Here is a 17868-nt window from a genome sequence, read left to right as displayed (position 1 = left end):
GTAATCCATACCTCACTCCCTATTACCTAATCTATGAGAACACTCTATTCGATATATATTTGCATGTCTCTTTCCCTACTCTTGAATGTTTAATGGTTTATTAACATCAAATGCGGTATGCTCATACATTTAACAGTGCCCAACTTCTATATTTCCTCAAAACTTGTAACAAACATATGCAGCCACCTCCGCATTTATATCCCAAACATAAATGATAGCCTTTGAGCTTTATTTTTCAGCATACTCATAAAGGCTATCCATTTCTTTCTCTAAATGTTTTTGGAGTAATATTATTGTCTTATCTATGGCTGATATTGTGCTGCAACATAATCATAGAAGAAGCATAATTAGTGATCTCCCCCTGGGTTGATAATAGTTGAGTCTCCCTCTTACCTTAAATCAGTGGCCTACACCCCACCTAATCAGTGGCCTACACCCCGCCTAATCAGTGGCCTACACCCCGCCTAATCAGTGGCCTACACCCATACTGCCTATAACTTTTCCTTACTTGCAAGCCCCTACATCCTATATAGATATGTTTATTCATTTTAAGCACAACTCCACCTTAAATTATACATTATAAAGCTTTATTATAAAGAGTGGCCTTGTGAGTCTACTAGGAGGTATACCGTTTGTCAGGCAAATATTGTGTACATCAAGAGTGTATAATGTTAGATGAGCATGTAATGTATATTTTTCTTGTCTTATACTGGTTATATGCTGTGTAAATGTTTATTTCTGTTCCATGTACCAGTAGTTGACTTCCAAAGTCTGTATGCCTTGAATTGAACCACAATAAAAATTATTTAAAAAAAAACATTTCTGGCTGGAAACAGAATTCAGGGATATGATTGCTTGTGTTAACTGGGTCACCTTTTTATTTCATTAATTCAAGGTCAACTGGAGCTTTTTTGTAAGTATATTAGATGTCTTTTCTCAACCTCAGCTACTATGTTTGGTGTGGTTACACAGATTATAAATTCATTATTTCCTGTGCGTGAAAATATAATCTAAGAAATTTTGCTAATTTACCTTGGCATAAACAACATTTTGCCTTTTGAGTTATAACAATGGGTATATAATATAATGACTTTCAGATGGCACCAAAAGAAAACATACAAAAGCGCAAGCTGGTACTCTCAGTCTTTAGCTGACTGATCACCCAGTTGTTGCTTAGAGCAGTGTTTTTCAACCAGTGTGCCGTGGCACACCAGTGTGCCATGAGAGATCCTCAGATGTGCCACGGCAGACTGACAACAGTGTGACATATTTTTTAAACTTTGCTTGTTTTTTACTCCCAGTGCAGGGGTAGTTTGTAGGAGGCATGGCATAACAGCACAATACATACAGTATGTGTGTGTTTGTGTGTATGTGTATATATATATATGCTGTATTAGGCTACAATGTATGATTTTTTTTTTAATTTTGGGATGGTGGTGTGCCACAGGATTTTTTAATGTAAAAAAGTGTGCCACGGCAAAAAAAAGGTTAAAAATCACTGGCTTAGAGTATCTAGTCCGGATCTCGCCACGATGATAGCAGAGCGGGGGAGATTATTAAAGGTGGGTAATACAAAACCCCACATCACCCATAAAGAGTACAAAGTCGCCAACTCTGTGACAATCTCCTTATTAGGTGACACGTTTCTCGGTCAGCTCACCGTTTCCTCAGGCGGTCTTTCATGTCTTTTAGGACAGTGATGGTTAACCTTGGCACCCCAGTTGTTTCGGGAACTACATTTCCCATAATGTCGTTCCAAAACATCTGAGGTTCCAAGGGTTAGCCATCACTGTTCTAGGAGCTATAGTTACCTAATACGATGAGAAGTAGAACGACTTGAGCGGATCATCTTTATAGAGTCTTTACTGGATTCTTTAACAATTGTTTATTAACTTACGGTATTGTGAACTTGTCATTTTATTTTCATTTGCATTGTTTTTATTTTGTGGCGCCCCCTTTTAGATCTCCCTCTGTGGGATATTGCATTTTATATCATATAATGAGCCTCTTTCCCTGTTTATGCCAGTGACCTCACCAGAGAGTATAACGATGAAGTCGGAAACAGAGGAGCCGGAGTCTGAGGATCATGTGACCACAATGCAGACTGAAAACGCTACACCCGCAGCTGGCGGTGAGAATAATCTGATCTTATTATGTTCCTCTAATGCTGAGATTCTCAGGGCTGTTTGTAAAATCATTGTGTGTCTATAGTCTCTATTAGAGAAGTAAAATATTATTTTCTGTACTATAAAACATAATGCTCTTTTTTTCTACCTTCAGTCAATTTCTTTCAATTTACCTCTATTATCATATTTACTTTGTTCTCTTGTTATTCTTTGTTGGAAAGCACACTAGACTCAAGAGTAGCAATGCACTACCAGGAGCTAGCTGGTGATAGGTGACTGCACACATATATGTCTCCTGTCATTGGCTCACCAGATGTGTTCAACCAGCTCCCAGTAGTGCAATGCTGGTCTGTAGTTGATTTCAACTATGGGTTTAACCCATCTGCATGGATTAAATTCAACAACTTTCACTTTGTGTTTTGTTTTTGTTTTTTTCTTCAGGCAAAAAAATTAAAATCTTTAAATGTTGCTGAATCATACGAATGACAGAAGATGTTTGAGTAGCACATCCCTTTAACCCTTTAACTGCTGGGTCATTTACTCCCCTGTGCTGAGCTGTTTTGCAGTGTTTAGATGCTGCTCATATTTAGGCCCTACTATAGGTCATTTGTCAGTGAGAAACCCACACATATTATATATATTTTGTTCTCAGGATACACAGCAGATTCTATCTATACCATTATTTTCTGTATATATCATTGTTATTATCATTATATCATGATGTGTAAGAAACTTGCAACAAAAAGTGTGAAAAATGATTTTTTTTAGATTAGTTATAATTTTTTTACAAGTTATATACAATAGTGTGTATGTGCTTCCCCTAATCTGTATAGTATATACAATAGTGTGTATGTGCTTCCCCTAATCTGTATAGTATATACAATAGTGTGTATGTGCTTCCCCTAATCTGTATAGTATATACAATAGTGTGTATGTGCTTCCCCTAATCTGTATAGTATATACAATAGTGTGTATGTGCTTCCCCTAATCTGTATAGTATATACAATAGTGTGTATGTGCTTCCCCTAATCTGTATAGTATATACAATAGTGTGTATGTGCTTCCCCTAATCTGTATAGTATATACAATAGTGTGTATGTGCTTCCCCTAATCTGTATAGTATATACAATAGTGTGTATGTGCTTCCCCTAATCTGTATAGTATATACAATAGTGTGTATGTGCTTCCCCTAATCTGTATAGTATATACAATAGTGTGTATGTGTTTCCCCTAATCTGTATAGTATATACAATAGTGTGTATGTGCTTCCCCTAATCTGTATAGTATATACAATAGTGTGTATGTGCTTCCCCTAATCTGTATAGTATATACAATAGTGTGTATGTGCTTCCCCTAATCTGTATAGTATATACAATAGTGTGTATGTGTTTCCCCTAATCTGTATAGTATATACAATAGTGTGTATGTGCTTCCCCTAATCTGTATAGTATATACAATAGTGTGTATGTGTTTCCCCTAATCTGTATAGTATATACAATAGTGTGTATGTGCTTCCCCTAATCTGTATAGTATATACAATAGTGTGTATGTGTTTCCCCTAATCTGTATAGTATATACAATAGTGTGTATGTGCTTCCCCTAATCTGTATAGTATATACAATACTGTGTATGTGCTTCCCCTAATCTGTATAGTATATACAATAGTGTGTATGTGCTTCCCCTAATCTGTATAGTATATACAATAGTGTGTATGTGCTTCCCCTAATCTGTATAATATATACAATAGTGTGTATGTGCTTCCCCTAATCTGTATAGTATATACAATAGTGTGTATGTGCTTCCCCTAATCTGTATAATATATACAATAGTGTGTATGTGCTTCCCCTAATCTGTATAGTATATACAATAGTGTGTATGTGCTTCCCCTAATCTGTATAGTATATACAATAGTGTGTATGTGCTTCCCCTAATCTGTATAGTATATACAATAGTGTGTATGTGCTTCCCCTAATCTGTATAATATATACAATAGTGTGTATGTGTTTCCCCTAATCTGTATAGTATATACAATAGTGTGTATGTGTTTCCCCTAATCTGTATAGTATATACAATAGTGTGTATGTGTTTCCCTTAATCTGTATAGTATATACAATAGTGTGTATGTGCTTCCCCTAATCTGTATAGTATATACAATAGTGTGTATGTGCTTCCCCTAATCTGTATAGTATATACAATAGTGTGTATGTGCTTCCCCTAATCTGTATAGTATATACAATAGTGTTTATGTGTTTCCCCTAATCTGTATAGTATATACAATAGTGTGTATGTGTTTCCCCTAATCTGTATAGTATATACAATAGTGTGTATGTGTTTCCCCTAATCTGTATAGTATATACAATAGTGTGTATGTGCTTCCCCTAATCTGTATAGTATATACAATAGTGTGTATGTGCTTCCCCTAATCTGTATAGTATATACAATAGTGTGTATGTGCTTCCCCTAATCTGTATAGTATATACAATAGTGTGTATGTGTTTCCCCTAATCTGTATAGTATATACAATAGTGTGTATGTGCTTCCCCTAATCTGTATAGTAAAAAGAAGGGGATATCCTCATATAAATAAGGGCCTCTGGGTATAGTTATGTAACTTTGATCTGCACATAGGGGCTCCCATGAGCCTCTGCTCAGATAAATGGACATTTAGGGGCCGATTTATCAACCCTCTGTTGGACATGATCCGATCAGCAGATCGTGTCCGACAGACATCGCTGAATGCGCAGAGCAATACGCTCTCCGCATTCAGCATTGCACCAGCAGCTCTTGTTAACTGCTGGTGCAACGCCGCTCCCCTGCAGATTCGCATGCCAATCGGCTACTTGCAGGGGGTGTCAATCAACCCGATCGTATTTGATCTGGTTGATTTCCTGCAATGTCTGTCCGCCTCCTCAGAGCAGGCGGACAGGTTATGGAGCAGTGGTCTTTAGACCAGTGCTTCATAACTGGTGTTACTGACGAGCCTGGAGGCTCGCCAGAAACACGGCCCTTTAAGCTCCATACGGAGCTTGATAAATAGGCCCCTTAGGACTTGATTCTATAAAATGTCTTCGTCTTTGCTTAGTTTTCCTCGGCAACACTAGCAGAGGCAGCCCTCATGGAATTCTATAAAAAAAAAGGGGCTGCGAGTGGTGAGGTGTCCCCTAAACAAATAATAAGAGGTCTTTGCTAAGTAGAAGTTTGCAATGGAGGATGAAGTACAGAGGGAGAAACCGGCATGTTTATAAACTTGAATATTACGCCTAATACAAATCAAATTATGCTAGGTTTTCCTTTCAGAATAATTGGTGTTTTGAGTCTATGGCCTCTATTTACCAAGGTCTGGCGGACCTGATCCGACAGTGCGGATCAGGTCCGCCAGACCTTGCTGAATACGGCGAGCAATACGCTCGCCGTATTCAGCATTGCACCAGCAGCTCGCATGAACTGCTGGTGCAACGCCACCCCCTGCAGACTCGTGGCCAATAGGCCGCCAGCAGGGGGTTTCAATCAACCCGATCGTACTTGATCAGGTTGATTCCTGGCGATGTCTGTCCGCCTGCTCAGAGCAGGCGGACAGGTTATGGAGCAGTGGTCTATGTGACCGCTGCTTCATAACTGCTGTTTCTGGTGAGCCTGCAGGCTCGCCAGAAACACGAGGCATCAAGCTCCATTCGGAGCTTGATAGATAGGCCCCTATTGGCCAAAACGTCCCACCATTCAATTTGCAAAAAAAAAAAAAACAGTGACATGTGTAGTGCGAAAATGTTTATAGCATTACACTGGGATTTGACAGAAAATTTCATACACGCCCACGGAACGCCAATGTTCAGTCCTTTTTACAGTAATCACACTTTTTTGTACTTATAACTATGAATTTCTTTGCATATTTTTACACATCCAATGTACTTAAATTCAGATTATTCTAACCTTGGTGCCTAAATAATGAAGATTTTGTTAAAGACAGGAGGCGAATATTTTGCATTAATCTTTATTGACTTCCAAACAGCAGCAAAGAAAACAGTAACATAGTAGCAAAAAACATCCAATCAGTAGAGAGCGGATCATATAACCACATAAGCACAGCAATTCACTTCCTCTTTTCGCTGCCGTAACAGAAGAAGGAAAGTCCATCAACTCGAAAACTTCACACAGGACGACCATAGAGATTCCATTGAAGAAAGAATATAGACATCCCAGGTCCAAGCCAGCAAAGCTCCCTTAAGATGAAAGCAAACAAATAGAAAAAGGGGGAGAAGTAATACTGCAACATAACAGTAGACACACCTACGGAGAACAAAAGTTAACAAGGTTAAGATAACAGATCACAAAAAAACATAATAATATATATATGAATTATTATTTATAAAATTTTAGTTATTTATTTATACTTCCAGGGAGGGAAGAGGTGAGAAAATATTCGTCTCCGGTCTTTAACAAAATCTAGATTATTTAGGCACCAAGGTTAGAATAATCTGAATTTCATGGCAAGACAGGAGGCTTCATATTTTGCATATTTTAAAGCCCAAAAGGACAGAGAGGAGTGCATGTACAGAGTGGAACGTATGATGAGTAGGTTAAGAAAAATACCACGCTGAAAGACCCAATGGTCATAGCCAAGAAACCTGAAGGCAACAGCCCACCAAAGAAGGATGATAGTCCTCAGACCCTGAACAGAAAGAGCTCCAAAAGGAGAAGTATAATTGTGCCAGGCATGAACCCTCTGATGCATGAAAGGGGATCTGACGAAGAGTCACTAAGGTCTTCAGTCTAGAGAGAAAAACAGGAAGAGGGCGAAGATAATCGGAGAAAAGGAGAAGACGTCTGCTGAGAAAGAATGGAGAATAAATATCAGGGCCCCCGGGACCAAAATTTGTGAAACCAGGCATAGGGCATGGCCAGGGACACTGAAAGGCTAGATCCTGAAGAAAGAAAGAAAGAAAGAAAGAAAGAAAGAAAGAAAGAAAGAAAGAAAGAAAGAAAGAAAGAAAGAAAGAAAGAATGGCATAGCCAGAGACTTGAATAACAAGGTAAGAGGGTTCTGAAACTTAAAAGGTCCGCAAGGATGGAAAACTAAACAATGTCTAGAGAGGGGTGGGGAAAACACACCATCATGGAAAGGGGAGGCAGAAAAGGGCATCCATATACTTTCCCAAATACCAATGAACCCAGACAGATCAGAGAAGGATAGCAGAACCCTTCTAGAACCTGGAGCTCAGGGTCCACACAGTGGGAGTGACACCCCACTCGAAGGTCTTCGGGGCGACCAGGGACCCATAAAATCTGTTAGACTAGGTGATTTAGGTGCCCTAGGCCTAGGGAACAAATGTCTGAGTCCTGGGACTACAAGACAATGCTGCCTCAGGATGTTGGAAACTCTCCACTGACGAGAAACCATCCACTGAGTGGATGGACATTCTCTGGATGAAATTATTCAGAACAATCTGATAGCACGTGAAAGAGGCCAATAAAGGTGGAGAAGGCCAGAAAATGGCTTTGGACGAAGAGGACAAGAGGCCAAAGATTCAATCAAGATAGGGAGGAGTCCCCGACCAAAGGAGAGCCTGCCTCTTCAGTTGCTTAAACTGTAGTAAGGGATAAGTGTGTAATATCGCAGTTCTACGCCTTACCCTGGAGATAGTAATATTAGCGTTGCCTAGCAGATAAAAGGCTCAGGGAGCCCAGATTTCAACCATGGAATGATCTAAGGAGGAGTCTGAAAGAGGAGCCTTGTCTGAAATAGAAAATTAGTCAAATTTAGCCCAAAAGTATCCAGGCATTTATCCTAGACACCACAAAAGAATCACTCCAGACCAAAGGATTGAGAAAGGCATCTCTGGAGAAACCTAGGCTGATGAGGAGGAAGAGACCACTCAGAAGAATGAGGGTGCCTAATGTTAGGGACTGAAAAAAAGATTGTGAGCAGGCTCCAGGAGATCCTCATCTTTCTACTCATCTACTCAGGTCCTCTCAGGTGGGCCTCTTAAGGGGCTTTTGGGAGATCTCCATCATCAGGGTCGCCCAAATCCCAAAACATGGTCAGGGTATAAGTCCCGATCGAGATCCTCCAGATTAAAAATGTCGGAGTCTGTGCACAGACGTCCCTGTTTTGTATCCTCAGGGCCAAGGGTTCTCTGCCCCACATTACCTCCGGGGGTGAGGTTATTTCGCCCCTATTAATCCTGCCCGGCGGAAGGGCCTTCATTTACGTGCTGTTTCTTGCCCTTAGAAGGCTAAGGAGTATTTAGAAAGAGCAAGTGCTAAGTGTGAGTTCCTGACTCACTTTCTTTAAATTATGAGACTGATGCACAACTTACTGTGCTAACAAATTTAATTAGAAAATATAAGTATTAACGGCCAAACCCTAACTCTTACCCTGCGTAAAGCTACGCTATAGCAAAAACATATATGTATATATAAGTCAATACACGCAAATTGGTCACCTGCAAAAGGTAAAGCATGTTACTTAAAGTGAAGGTCAATTTTGATGAATTAGTGCCCGGTTTTTAATAATCCTATTAAAAACAAGGGCACTTTAATTAATCAAAATTGACATTTCACTTCTTTTCTTCAAAAACCTACCTTTTAATCCTGGCAGCCGTTCCAGCACATCCCACCAATCGCAAGCCGTCTTCGCGGGTCCAATATGACGAATACGGCTTCCTTCAATCACAGCGTTGCATCAGGCCAAGATTCCCCGGGGGGGGGAAGCATGATTGGAGGAAGCCGGGTTCGTCATTTCTGACGTCTGCAGAGGCTCCGACGGCCGTGGGAATCGCTGGAGCGGCTGCCAGGATTAAAAGGTAAGTTTTTGAAGAAAAGAAGTGAAATGTCAATTTTGATTAATTAAAGTGCCCTTGTTTTTAATAGGATTATTAAAAATTGGGCACTAATTCATCAAAATTGACCTTCACTTTAAAGAAATATTTGTGTATCCACACATATACACATATAAACTAATAGCTGTGATTATAAAGAATAATATACTAACAAATAAATATTTACCTATAGTATAATATATAATATAGTCTTAATACAGGCTCAAAATACTAAAATAATATAGCCTTAATACAGACTACTTGTATCAGGAAAAACCTTGATATAGGCTAATATACTATATAAATGATAAAGGTTATACCTGCTAATATACTACAGTTGGTATAACCTTAATACTGGCTTGTCCTAATAGGTATAGCTTTAATACAGACTCAAAATACTTACAAATGGTGTAGCCTTAAGAGGCTTAAAATACTACAATAGATATAACCTAAAATAGTCTTAATATACTATATCTGACTGGCACATTCTACAATTACAGTATAATATATTAACAGAAAAAAACTATACCTTTAATATTTATGATCTAGCCTTAATACAGGCGCAATATATTTAATATAGCCAAAAAACAGGCTTAAATTACTTATATAGATATAGTCTAATACGGCTAATATATTTATATTTGACTATCCAGGTTTAAAATACCATTGACATAGTCAGTTATAATAAACCAGGCTAGATTTAAACCCATGACTCTAAGGTCTAAAGCAGATGTTGCCCAGTTAGATCAACCAAAGCCCTTAAAATTGGTAAAGCCTTAATACAGGCTTAATATAGATATGTTTAAAATAGCCGTAATACAGGCTTATACTTAATATAGCTTAAATACAGGCTAAAATACTTATTTCTTTCCTAAGATATGGTGAGTCCACGGCTTCATCAATACTGTTGGGAATACCACTCCTGGCCAGCAGGAGGAGGCAAAGAGCACCACAGTCAAACTGTTAAGTATCACTCTCCTTCCCACAACCCCTAGTCATTCTCTTTGCCTTGATGCATGGAGGAGGTGAAGTTTTGGGGGCCTATCTATCAAGCTCCGAACGGAGCTTGATGCCCCGTGTTTCAGGCTCGCCAGAAACAGCAGATATGAAGCAGCGGTCTAAAGAGCAGAGCTTTGAGCAGGCGGACAGACATTGCTGCAATTCAACCCGATCGAGAACGATCGGGTTGATTGACACCTCCCTGCTGGCGTATTGCTGTCCGCATTTAGCGAGGTCTTGCAGACCGGATCCGCACTGTCGGATCAGGTCCACAAGACCTTTGATAAATAGAGGCCTTGGTGTCTGAAGAAAATTGGATTTCTTTTACTTCAAGCAAGATTTTAACTAGTTTGAAAGCCGGAGTAAGTTTATTCTGATCTTTCCTTTCAAGATTCGATCTAGCTGTACTCCATGTTAGCCTCTTCAGTAGGGCAGTGGTGGCTTTAAAGCAGTTAGGAACTTGTGAGGTGGACCTTGCTGCGTTTTCCTAGCATAATTGCTGCCCAGGGTATAGAAAGCCAGAGTAGGTTTACTCTGTTCTTTCTTATTTCTTCTGTGAGGAGTGGCGTCCTCTCATACCGTGTATGCTGTCCTCCTGCCGGACGGCTAGATTGCAGGTAAGTGCCTTTTTGTCTGCTAGGTGGGGAGATGGGCACTTAAGTAATAAAAGATAATTAGTTGCAACTTTATGGGACATATATATTCTTTATACAGGATATTTATAGGCAGGACACAGGCACGCTTGTGATTTAGAGATTAAGGGTTAATTATTTTCTGAGGAATTTAATGATAGCCCCTTTTAATTTATTGTGGCTCAGTTTTCTGTATTTTACTGTGTGCAACCTGGATTGGACTTAATTCACTTTGCTATGGAGCTGTTATGGCTATTGTTGTAATAGACACAAAGAAAGCACAAGAGTCCCAACAAGATATACTCATATATATTTGTATACTGCCTTGAACGATATCACCAGATCAGCTGTGAACCCAAATCCTTGTATAAAAAAAAAATGTAATACTTCAGCTTAAAAGTCTTTGGGGGGATACCATAAAATATATGTGCCACTCATGAAAAATTGTATAATCTTCTTTATAACACTGGTAATTTTTGTTACCCTAAGTACCCAGTATGCCTAATTAATGTCCAATAGTAATAACTGTAAATACAGAGAGATATGAGGCATGCAGCTATCACACACCATGGATATATTATTCACTCATGCTCTCTCCTTGTATTACTACGTAAAAAGTTCCTTAATTGTTTTTTCAAATGCTCAGAGATATCCCATTTATCTGTACCTTGGGAGTACTGTAACACATTCAAGGCTCCTCAGCTTAACCCACAAACACTCAACGGCTAGCGTGCTCTCCCGGGCAACGGCCCGTCCACCATCCACGGAGCGAGCGTCCTCGCTAGATGCTGGGCGTCGTCTGGAAGTTGGGCGTGACTCGATCCTCCTTGTCGATTGGTCCGCGTAGGGTAACGTACTTCCTACGTCAGTCTTCTTGGTTCCATAAGTATAACGGTGGGATCCAATGGCTTGAGTAGAATAGCGAATACTCCTTTCAGCTATACCGAGTACAAATAAAGTAGCATAGAGAAGCAAACAGATCCTTCCTTCTCTAATAAAAGGTATCCCCTTCTCGAGACGGCTCCGGTGGGCAGTGCAGCCAAGGTGCTAGCAAATGGCAAACATTAGAACCACAAAAAAGAGAGAAAGTTTGCGAGCACCTTAAAAGTAAAAACTCAAATTTTATTAAACATTCAATTAAAAGTTCAGTTACATAGAGAGAAGGGATAAACCCCTTAGACAGACTAACGTGTTTCGGCTGGGAGAGCCGTACTCATAGTCCTTAAAATTCTAAAAACTGACTGACTTAAAAACCCAGTGTTCCAATCCTATTGGTGGATCCACTAATTAGAATTTAAAGGTACAGGGGTTTAACATGAGAATTAGAAATTGTATGCTGCATTGCTGTTGATATATATACATATATACACATAAAAATATATCAACTTGCATCCACTTCTGGTAATTCAAAATCGTCTCAAAAAATATTGCACATATATGAATCATGAATTAATACATATCAGGTATTACATATTTACGCATGAATTATTTGCATTATCTGCTTTTTCAAAGTTAATGGAAGATGCAAGAGAAACTTAAAAGATTCAGATGGTGAGGTTTCTGTCCCATCTAATGCTACACAGGTTGGCCTTCCTCATAAGTCTGATGAAGAGAATATACCGGTAGCCTCTGAGGGTGAGATCCCAGATTCCTTCATCTGATGCTGAAGTAGTAACCTTCAGATTTAAGCTTGAACACCTTTGTGTATTGTTAAAGGAGGTTTTGGCTACTTTGGAGCAACTCCTATACGCTTGTCGTTGTCACCCCTAAATAATCTAGTCATTTTTATAAATACTAGGATTCCTCTGTGGAAGTTTTTCCTGTTCCAGACTGTGCTAGGAGTTTTTTCACAGGAATGTGAAAAGTCAGGGATTCCTTATTCTCTGTCTCCTGTTTTTAAAAAGATGTTTCTTGTCGCTGTCTCCATTAAATATCATGGTGCACAGTGCCTAAAATACTAGGGACCATTTCTACTCTGGCTAAGAGAACTACAATCTCTAGAGCGAATAGATGCTCTTTTCAGGATCAATGGACTAAGCTGGACGCTTACCTGGAACAAGTGCAGCATCTTATTGCCTTGCCTTGTCTTATTCCATTTTGGTAGGGACTCCTTTGTAGGAGATCCAGAACAGAATTAAAGCTTTTAAGCTAGCCAATTCTTCTATTGCTGATGCTAACATGCCTTTCAGCCGGGAGCTAAGATATCTGGCTTTGCAGTGCTAGCCCGTGGGACATTGTGTAACGTTACTGTTCCTTTAAATGGTGTTTCCCTGCAGCCTCATTTTCACATTCAATCCTCCTTTTAAGGCCCCGTTTTACTTACTTTCAATGCTTGGTATTGTGTGTATGACATCCTGTCATATAACCTAGCCTTGGAAACAATGTTCTGGATCTATACTTTAAATAGTTGTTGATCTCCTGGATTCACTTATTCCTATCATCTCATCCTGATGATATCTCCTTTGTTCTCCTAACATAATTTTATATTTATTTTCCTTATTTATTTTCCTAACGGAAGGATTTCTAACAGCAACCTCTTACCAGGTTGCTCAGCTGAATGCGCTGACGTCACAGGCGGCCACTCCGACTACTTCTGCTCAACACACGCTGCCAGGAACAGCTGTTACTCCGGACTGTCGTTTGCAGCACGCTCTCTGCCTGAAGGAGCCATTCTTACTACCTGCCACAGCTGTACAGACCTCTGGCCTCTGTGACTGTATCTTCCATCCTGTGCCTCCTCCATTATAACTTTGGGTAAGCGCTAATCAAGTTACACTCTATTAACCCTAATTCACTTTCCATAATACATATGTATACAAGGTAAAGGGTCTCAGCATCACCACTCGCTGTATGTTGATTAGAGACCTATTACCTATATCAATATTCCATCTTCCCAACTATTATTGTCTGAAGGAGTAAGACTTTAATAAGAGGAAAAGGAACACCTATTATAAATTCTTAACCGCCGGTTAATTAAAGATGCAACAACAAATGTTATACTCAATATTTATATTTAAAGTGATATTTCACATTTGGGTTATTACACGTTGTGACTATATTCTTGGTCAGTGGATTTTTCCCCTGAATCCAAGCTTCTGGTGCTTTCTTACAAGGGTAAGACCTTGTTTGGTCCTAATCTGACAAGAATATTTCTGATTTTACGGGTGGAAAAGGTTTTTTTCTACCACAAGACAGGATGAATAGACCCAAAGGAGTTTGCCCCCAATCCAGGACTGGATCAAGTGGGGGCTGAATTTTTCTGTTTTTTTCCAAACATGGATACGAGATGTTCCAGATAGGCTACGGACATAGTATCTCAGGATTACTAAACAGAATTCATACCTTTCCTTCCAGATAATTTTTCGTCCTATTCTAGACCTAAAGTGTCTCAACAAATTTCTCAGGGTACCGTCCTTCATAATGAAAACCATTGGTTCCATTTTTTCCTTTGGTCCAAGAGGGTCAGTTCATGGTGACCATAGACCTGGAGGACGGGTATTTTCAAGTTCCTGAGTTTTGCCTTTCTGTCAAACATTTTCAGTTTGTTGCTCTTCCCTTTGGCCTTGCCACGGCTCCCAGAGGGGGCTATCTTGGCAGGGTTTAGGTTTCGGGGTATTGCTGTGGTACCCTTCCTGGACGACATAATGGTTCAGGTGCCATCTTTTCAGCAAGCAAACTCTCATATATAGATCTTGTTGTCTTTTCTTCATTCCCATGGATGGGAAGTGAATCTGAAAATGGGTTCCGTTGTTCCAGCTATGGGGATAGTTTGCTTAGGGACCATATTAGTTCCTATCTCTGACAATATTTTTGTCAGAGACCAGAAAAATCAAGGATTCTTTCCTCTTACCTCTCTCTGCACTCTACTGTTTGGCCCTTCAGTGGCTCAATGTATGGAGTTAATTGGTCTAATGGTTGCTTCATTGGGCATCATCCTTTGTTCGATTCCATCAGAGAGTTTGCTGTTATGCATGCTCAGATAGTAGAACGGGGATCATATGGTTCTGTATCGGATGATCTGTCAACATGAGATTCTTTCCTGTGGTGTTTTTCGCAGGAGCATCTCTCTCAGGACACATGCTTCAGGAGTCCTTCCTGAGTAATGATGACCATGGACACCAGCCTGTTGGGTTGGTGACTATGGACTTGGGAGGAGTCTGCTATTCCATAACCATCTTGGAGTTGAGAGCATTCTACAATGTTCTGATGGCATGGCCTCAGTTGTTCAAGACAATTTTATCTTGGTGGTTTACATCAACCACCTGGGTGGAACCTAGAGTTCCTTAGCCATGATTGGCATGGATTGTTCGGTGGGTGGACGTTCACATTTGTTGTCTCTCCACTATTCGCATTTCAGGAGTGGATACCGGCAGCGGACTTCTTGAGAGTCAGTTCATTCCAGGGAGTGAATGCTTCTCCCGGAGATGTTTTCCAGGTTAACCCTCAAATGGGGGGTGCTGGAGTTGGAGATTGCAGTACGCCAAACTTTCTCGTTTAGGTTTAAGGGTCTAGAGATCAGCAGGCTTCTCTGTTAAAATCCCTGGCGGTTCTTTGGGATTTCAGTCTAACATCCCTGTTCCTCAGTTTACTATCCTTTCACAAGTCTTTGCTCATATCACATAGGAGTGGGCATATGTATTTTTAATAGTTCCTGCATAGTCTTGCAGGATCTGGATACAGACCTTGCGGGGATGTATCTCTTCCATCTTAGTGGTTGTTCCTGAGGAGGGACCTTCTTATCAGGGTCCATTCTTTAGTTTCTCTGAAGCTTTCTGCTTGGAGATTGAACACTTTGTTATGTCTAAGCGTGGTGACAAGAGTATTCAGGCTTGCAAGCCTGTTACTAGACAGATTAGCCAAAAATCCTATTGGCATCAGCCAATAGGATTTTTCCTACCTTAATTCCGATTGGCTGATAGGATTCTATCAGCCAATCGGAATTCAAGGGACGTCATCTTGGATGACGTCACTTAAAGGACCAGTCATTCGGCCGTCGGATGAAGAGGATGCTCCGCGTCGGATGTCTTGAAGATGGACCCGCTCCGCTCCGGAAGGATGAAGATAGAAGATGCCACTTGGATGAAGCCTTCTGCCGGTCTGGAGGTCCTCTTCTGGCCGGATAGGATGAAGACTTTGGACCCTCTGGAGGACCACTTGTGCCCGGCTGGGTGAAGACGTCTCAAGGTAGGGTGATCTTCAATGGGTTAGTGTTAGGTTCTTTTAAGGGGGGATTGGGTTGGTTTTAGAGTAGGGTTGGGTGTGTGGGTGGTGGTTTGGGGGGGGTATTGTATTTTTTTTTACAGGGGAAAGAGCTGATTACTTTGGGGCAATACCCCGCAAAAGGCCCTTTTAAGGGCTATTTGTAATTTAGTATAGGGTAGGGAATTATTATTTTGGGGGGCTTTTTTATTTCATTAGGGGGATTAGATTAGGTGTAATTAGTTTAAAATTCTTGTAATTCTTTTTTTATTTTCTGTAATTTAGTGTTTGTTTTTTTCGTAATTTAGTTTATTTAATTAAATTGTAATTAATTGTAGGTAGTTTAGGTAATTAGTTTAATTATAGTGTAGTGTTAGGTGTAATTGTAACTTAGGTTAGGGTTTATTTTACAGATACTTTTGTAGTTATTTTAACTAGCAAGTTATTAAATAGTTAATAACTATTTAATAACTATTGTACCTAGTTAAAATAAATACAAACTTGCCTGTAAAATAAAAATAAACCCTAAGCTAGCTACAATGTAACTATTAGTTATATTGTAGCTAGCTTAGGGTTTATTTTATAGGTAAGTATTTAGTTTTAAATAGGAATAATTTATTTAATTGTAGTAAATTTATTTAGATGTATTTAAATTATATTTAAGTTAGGGGGTGTTAGGGTTAGGGTTAGACTTAGGTTTAGGGGTTAATAAATTTATTATAGTGGCAGCGACGTTGGCGGCGGCAGATTAGGGGTTCATGAATTTAATATAGTTGCGGCGACGTTGGGGGCCAGATTAGGGGATAATAACTATAATGTAGGTGTTGGCGATGTTGGGGGCAGTAGATTAGGGGTTCATAGCTATAATGTAGGTGGCGGCGGTGTCCGGAGTGGCAGATTAGGGGTTAATAATATAATGCAGGTGTGAGCGATAGCGGGGGCGGCAGATTAGGGGTTAATAAGTGTAAGATTAGGGGTGTTTAGACTCGGGGTTCATGTTAGGGTGTTAGGTGCAGACAAAAAATTAATTTCCCCATAGGAAACAATGGGGCTGCGTTAGGAGCTGAACGCTGCTTTTTTGCAGGTGTTAGGTTTTTTTCAGCCAGCTCAGCTCCATTGTTTCCTATGGGGAAATCGTGCAAAAGCACATTTTGCCAGCTTACCGCTACCGTAAGCAACGCTGGTATTACAGTGAGATGTGGAGCTAAATTTTGCTCAACGCTCACTTTTCTGTGGCTAACGCCGGCTTGAAGAAAACTTGTAATACCAGCGTTGGCTTAAGTGAGCGGTAAGAAAAAAAAGGCTTGTTAGCCCCGCACAGCCTTACCGACAAAAACTTGTAATCTAGGCGTAAGAAAAGTATTTACTTAGCAAGGGGTCAGAATACAATAAAGCTCAGGCTGTTATCTCGATCTAAAGGCAGGCTGTTACGATATTAGATTGAGATATTGAATAAAATTAAATTTGAAAAAATGTAACCCCAAAAAGGGGTAAAAGAGAAAGATAGGAATATAATGTTAAAAATACCTTTTAAGAAACTAATTATTATGAAGTAAAGACAAATAGAATTGCACGAGCAAAATATGAATCCTTCTGTCTTGCCATAAAATTAAGATTTACGCTATGCATATTCAATACAATTTATTCCTGTTTAACTTACATACATATTTTACGTTTTTGATAAAATACGATTTTTGCTGAACAATTTTGTTTAGGATTTTTTATGCACCTTAAATGGATATGAAACCCAATATTTTTCTCTCATGATTCAGATAAAGAGGCCTACTTATCAAGCCATCAACTTTCTTGCATTCGACGGCACCAATACGCTCGCCTGACATTGCCTAACATCGCAGCCGCGGACCTTAATACGCTCTCCATATTTATATAAAAAGCTGTCAAAAAGCCGCGCACCAAGTACGGGGCGATGAGCAGCAGACTGTTGTTAACTAATAGTCATCGATCTCGCTGCTATTCGGCTTTTTCCCAGCTTTATTTATATACTGTCACTAAACACCGCCACTATACTAAAATGTTTAACCCCTATCCCACTGCTCCCGGACCCCGCCACAACTAACTAAATGTATTAACCCCTATC

General features: G+C 39.8%; 1 protein-coding gene across 1 annotated transcript in view; it reads left to right on the top strand.

Moving 5' to 3' along the window:
* The window catches only part of LOC128659218 (uncharacterized), a 94270-nt gene that overhangs the window by 59184 nt on the left and 17218 nt on the right, over window positions 1-17868 (top strand). Inside the window, exon 5 of the mRNA XM_053712896.1 lies at window positions 2027-2131. Coding sequence (XP_053568871.1) covers window positions 2027-2131 — 105 coding nt within the window. The remainder of the gene's footprint in view (window positions 1-2026; window positions 2132-17868) is intronic.

The sequence above is a fragment of the Bombina bombina genome, chromosome 5 (assembly GCF_027579735.1).
Source record: "Bombina bombina isolate aBomBom1 chromosome 5, aBomBom1.pri, whole genome shotgun sequence".
NCBI lineage: Eukaryota > Metazoa > Chordata > Amphibia > Anura > Bombinatoridae > Bombina > Bombina bombina.
Note: the sequence above shows the minus strand (reverse complement) of the source record. Positions and strands in the feature narration are given on the sequence as shown.